Raw genomic sequence first — 5000 nt, forward strand, 5'->3', positions numbered from 1 at the left:
GTTTTTTCTGATGATATGAAGATTTCGTAACTGTTCTAGGCTGTGGCCAAAAAGATGATTGCTGGACACTATGGGGGAGCAATAGTTAATGTTTCCAGCCAAGCTTCACAAAGGGCTTTGAAAGACCACACTTTGTATTGTGAGTGTTTTTAAAGTTATAATAAATAAATTTTAAACCCACTCTTGATTGATTATCCTGTGATACCAACTGTCCCTAAACACAGAAAAGTCTTCATGTAGAAGATCACTTAAAGTAGCAGCTCATCGGGATTAGAGGATAATGATATTCTGTGAGCAATATTCCTAAAGCCTAAAGAGTCATGAGTGTTTGAGAGATTTTGCTGCCAGGAATAATAGGTCTTGCTCTCTGATTTGAGGGCCATATTGTATGTTACAGTCCACCTGTTTACAGTTCAATTTATTCACAAGTTGAAAAAACATCATGGAGCTGCAATGTACATTACAGCCTGAGAAAAGGAGGTTAGCAAGATACTTGTTATATCCAGAGGTCTTTTAATAAAAAATTGAAAATTAAACTGGAAAAAAGCAAGGATCCTTAAATTACAGTGTTACCTGAGAAAATAAGTTTGGTAAGACATTTACCGGTTTTATAAAATTAATCTAATTCTTTTAATCAAACAAAAAATACTGGTAGTTTTGAACCCTTAGAGTAATGTGGGCTTCCTGTGTGATATGGTCAAGTGATAAGGTGCTTATTATATGTGTTGCCCACAGAGCATAAGAATGAGGTTTTTTACCCAAATTTAATTTGACTTCAAGGCCCTATCCTTTATCATTGTTGTACTGATGAATACCTAGGTTCTACAAAGGCAGCACTGGATATGCTTACGAAATCTATGGCCTTAGAGCTAGGCCCTCATCAGGTCAGTGCTTTATTTTGTTCTTTACAATGTCTGCATGTACATGTATTTCACATACTTCTTACAAACTGATTTTGAGGGTTGCACTGTTAGTAATGGCCCACATTTTTTTCCCATGGCTCTCAGGCCATGGAATAGACCAACAAAAACAAAGATATACATCTCTTAATAAAAAAAGTCAACTGAAGTAGGAAAGCACCACGTGAAATTTAGGGGGCCATTCTGTAGAATACAGCCTCCTGAAATTTATAGACCTTTTTGCAGATCTATGTGGTGGCCATTTTGATTTCTATTGTTTCAAATAGCTATTATGGGATGCCCAGGGGCAAATACATAATTATTAAATTGCTCCCTGAGCATCCCATAATATCTTTCAAAACAATAGAAATCAAAATGGCCTTTGTATCTGCAAGAAGGGTACATAACTATCTGAGAGGTATAATTAAGATTGAATTTAATATTATCAAAGATAATTGGTTGACAAAAAAAGTATTGTTATGTTTTGGACACCATTTCGTTTATACTAAGATGTGGGTGAGAATGTCAGTAATGTTAGCAGAGAATTAAAGACTGTCTAGTAACTTGTGAAAAACGTAGAGTTTATTCTTTGTAGATGGGAAAATCTCCAACCCCTGTCACCTCATACCTTTCCTAGTAGACCTTAACTCCTAAGTTAATTGCTATAATTGCAGATTAGAGTGAATGCAGTCAACCCAACTGTTGTCTTGACTAAAATGGGAAAGTTAGGATGGTCAGATCCTTCTAAGGCAAAACCAATGCTTGATCAAATACCACTTGGAAGATTTGCAGGTAAATAAGAGTCAAACTCAAAATGAATGAAAGTCAAATAAATCCCACCAAATGAACTGAAAAAAAACCTTTAACATCGGCGCATAACTTGACCATGAACTGTTCTTTTTTGTAGAGGTGGAGGAAGTTGTTGATGCCATTCTTTACCTATTGAGTGACAAAGCCAGTATGATAAATGGAGCCGTTCTACCTGTTGATGGAGGATTTCTTGCCCGATAGTTCAATAAAATTAGTATTTTATAATTTAAGGTATTGTTATGGGTTGGCTATGAATCACATGATGCATATGTCTTGCTGATGGAACTTTAATAATATTATTGTAAATGTTAATTGTGTCGTTCCATGACCCAGGTTGCCTCTATTGTTGCAGAGGTGTTTAATGGTCCAGATACCAGCTGGTATTTTGATAAAAAAAAAGTACTAGTGCTGAAAATTGACCTGGGAAATTCAAGTGCCAGACTCTTGAAAATGCAGGCTAAAATGTACAGATTCTGACAGGTTTGAACCTTGCTTTAACCCATTGACTCTGTTAAGTCTTACTCTAAGGAGTCAATGGGTTAAACCTCTTTAGATTCCTCTTTGTACACCCTTCCTCTGAACCTCACCAGGAATGCTTGTAATGTAAGGGTAAGCTTTGGTAATGTGCAGGCTTTCTGTGTTCATGTATAAAAATAATAAATAAACAAGAATCAAAATTGAATATACGAGAGCTCTGATTTTAGGTCAAACATGTTTATCTTCACAAATTAAATAAGAACATTGAAGGAAATGTAATCAGCTGAGGATTATTTGTCTCTGCTTCAATATGTCACTCTTTTGCATCAGCAATCCCTCCAGAAGTGACTGCAAAAGTTGCTTCATTTTCTGGAAGATCAGGACTGTATGAGAAAGCGAAAACAGAGAAAGATGAAAGATCAGATTTATCTGAAGCCTTGTGAGCTGAGCTGAAGAAATGATCACATTGACCCTAGGAATAAATCTTACTAGAACATATGGGTTGTCATGGCTTTTATCCCAGGTTTGGCACTGATCCTCAATCATTATCAGTAATAAATTTGTGAGAAAAAAAATTCATTATTACCGGTAAATTATTCAGTAAGTTGACAGGCAACAGTTAACTCAGTTTTCAGGTCACATTTATACCCCTGTAAACCGAATACAGTTGATATTCTACCATTGTTATAACATTCTGTATCTTAATTACAGAAACAGCACTCTGGAATTAAGACAATTTACCGATCTTATCTTTCTATATCATACATTCATTTCAGGAATCAGATGCACGCTCATTACATTTGTAGATAATTAACACGAGCTCACCATGGTAGGCTATCAACCATTAAAGATAAAGATAGACAATGATGTGAGAATGCCATAAAACAAACAAACATGCTTTTGCCTTTTGGTCTAGTTAAAAATGAGATCAGTGCATTGTTATCAGGTCATTAAAACAGTGCTATAGCTATTAATTTTATCGTGCCTGTCATATATCTTGGCAATTCTTGTCTCTCCTCTGCCTTTTCTCAAACTTATCCGAGTTGTGGATGCATGAGCCAGTATATGTCCACCAATTGGTTTCTTAGGATCAGCTTGAAAACTGTATAGGGAAAAAGAAAACATTTTACTCCCTGCAGCTAGAGTGGTTTTCAATTGAGTGTCGAAAGTAATTAGAGAATTGCTTTGGTTTTGCATAACTTCACTCAGCGATTGGTTCAAAATTCTTGCGCCACTTTGGCAACCAATCAGAAGTGAAAGCAAAACCAATCCTGGCTCACGCGTGCACATTTTTCCGCGCTTTGTGTCGGCTATGTCTAATTACTTCCAGTTTGTAGATTGTCTCTGTCCTTTTTGATTGGCCAAAGTAATAACTTTGTTTTTGGTTTTATGACGCTCATTTGAAAACCGCTCTATTAGATAACGGTAATAATATTATTGTTATCTAATTTAGCTGTAGGGAGTATTATTCAAAAGAGAGAAGTGATCATTGTACTTATCTGGACAATTTCAGCAATTGTCTCTCATAGAGCCACCTGAATTTTTTAGGTGTCTATAGCCTGCCCTTCAAATAATTATACTGATTACGGAGTATTATTGTTAGGATTGCGAGAACTACAAATTATTTTTTTGTTACAATAATAGCATTTTTTTGAATGTTTGTGTACCTCATCGTAGCTGTTCACCAGTCGAGGTTGATCAGCAAGCCATGTAAAGGAAAATAAAAATATGAGGTGTGCAGTCATCCTTGATTTAATTCAATGAAGGATGTGAAAACAATGCTGGTTGATACTAACCTCCAGGATCTGCTGTCATCTGCAATTTAAGGAAGTTATGTCAGAGGCACATATTAACCCATGAGAAAGTAAAATTGAGAAATATTGGTAAAAACTTTTATACCTGATTGGTGATAAAAACCGCAACATTGAATTCTATAAACAAGGATTAAAACTTACAGGTCAGAGAAGCATTAGCAAGAATATTTGTTAGAATACTTGTTAAGAACTTACTTACACTCCTTTGAGCACTTCTTAAGAAGAGAGTCATAACGAATTTCAGTTACTTTGAACACTACTAGAAGAGTTATAACGACTTACAGTTACTTGTGGAACTATCAGTAAGTAAGAATGTATTATTGTATGACCAAGTCCGCATAATTCAAAGAAAAAACAAAAAAAATTGAACTTTCGGACAAATTAGTTAACAAGAAACTATAATCGTATTTTTGTGTTCAATCCGTCAACTGTTTTCTCTCACCCTCGGATAATTTTTGCAGTCTTGATAACATCTGTGCAAGTTTCTGTTGCCTGTCTGCCAGTTCCCCTCTTCCACAAAAGTCAACTCTAAAGAGTGCCATTATGGAGTCGATTATCTGATGCCAACAACAGACACAGGTCAACTATGCACATAATCCAACACATTCAGCAGTTATAACATAAGATTGTATTACTTGACCAAGTAAATGAAATACAACTCATATAGTTTGTGAATTCGTTTTATCAACTATACTATATTAATTAACTGAATTCAAGAGGAATGTGTGTTATTATTTATATACCATCAGCTTGAATACTCCTGGTTCGTCATGGAACTTCGCTGCTACACAATCCATCAGCTCATACTGGTGCTCACCTACCAAACATATTATATTTAGTGGTGGTAACTTTGATGAATAGCAAGCATCTCTTAACTCATGTTTTTGTTGTTATTAAGTTGAAAATGGAGCACTTATAGGGTGAAATTCCCTCATTTGGTCTGAATTGTAGAAATGTGACTTACTTGTGTATGCCCTACAGTAGAGCACATTATCCAGCA

General features: G+C 35.5%; 2 protein-coding genes across 5 annotated transcripts in view; one reads left to right on the plus strand and one right to left on the minus strand.

Annotated features, from left to right (window-relative positions):
- LOC137970205 (L-xylulose reductase-like) overlaps positions 1–5000 on the plus strand; it is an 11856-nt gene that overhangs the window by 6074 nt on the left and 782 nt on the right. Inside the window, exons 5-9 of one of the 4 annotated variants that reach the window (XR_011116777.1) lie at positions 40–139; positions 820–884; positions 1574–1691; positions 1807–1940; positions 2963–3015. Coding sequence is in view for 3 of the 4 variants with exons in the window: in XM_068816726.1 (XP_068672827.1) it covers positions 40–139; positions 820–884; positions 1574–1691; positions 1807–1910 (387 nt within the window). In the remaining variant the exon portion in view is untranslated. Of the gene's footprint in view, positions 1–39; positions 140–819; positions 885–1573; positions 1692–1806; positions 2459–2962; positions 3059–5000 lie in introns of those variants that run through there. The other 3 variants (XM_068816726.1, XM_068816725.1, XM_068816724.1) reach the window with 3 other exon arrangements.
- Positions 2500–5000, minus strand: part of LOC137970206 (meiotic recombination protein DMC1/LIM15 homolog) — a 4543-nt gene continuing 2042 nt past the window's right edge. Inside the window, exons 9-16 of the mRNA XM_068816727.1 lie at positions 4965–5000; positions 4744–4817; positions 4443–4557; positions 4086–4117; positions 3983–4001; positions 3854–3863; positions 3172–3288; positions 2500–2569 (exon numbers count right to left, since the gene is read on the minus strand). The exon at positions 4965–5000 is cut by the window's right edge and continues 56 nt beyond it. Of these exons, the coding sequence (XP_068672828.1) occupies positions 2500–2569; positions 3172–3288; positions 3854–3863; positions 3983–4001; positions 4086–4117; positions 4443–4557; positions 4744–4817; positions 4965–5000 (473 nt within the window). The remainder of the gene's footprint in view (positions 2570–3171; positions 3289–3853; positions 3864–3982; positions 4002–4085; positions 4118–4442; positions 4558–4743; positions 4818–4964) is intronic.

The sequence above is a fragment of the Montipora foliosa genome, chromosome 9 (assembly GCF_036669935.1).
Source record: "Montipora foliosa isolate CH-2021 chromosome 9, ASM3666993v2, whole genome shotgun sequence".
Classification (NCBI taxonomy): Eukaryota; Metazoa; Cnidaria; class Anthozoa; order Scleractinia; family Acroporidae; genus Montipora; species Montipora foliosa.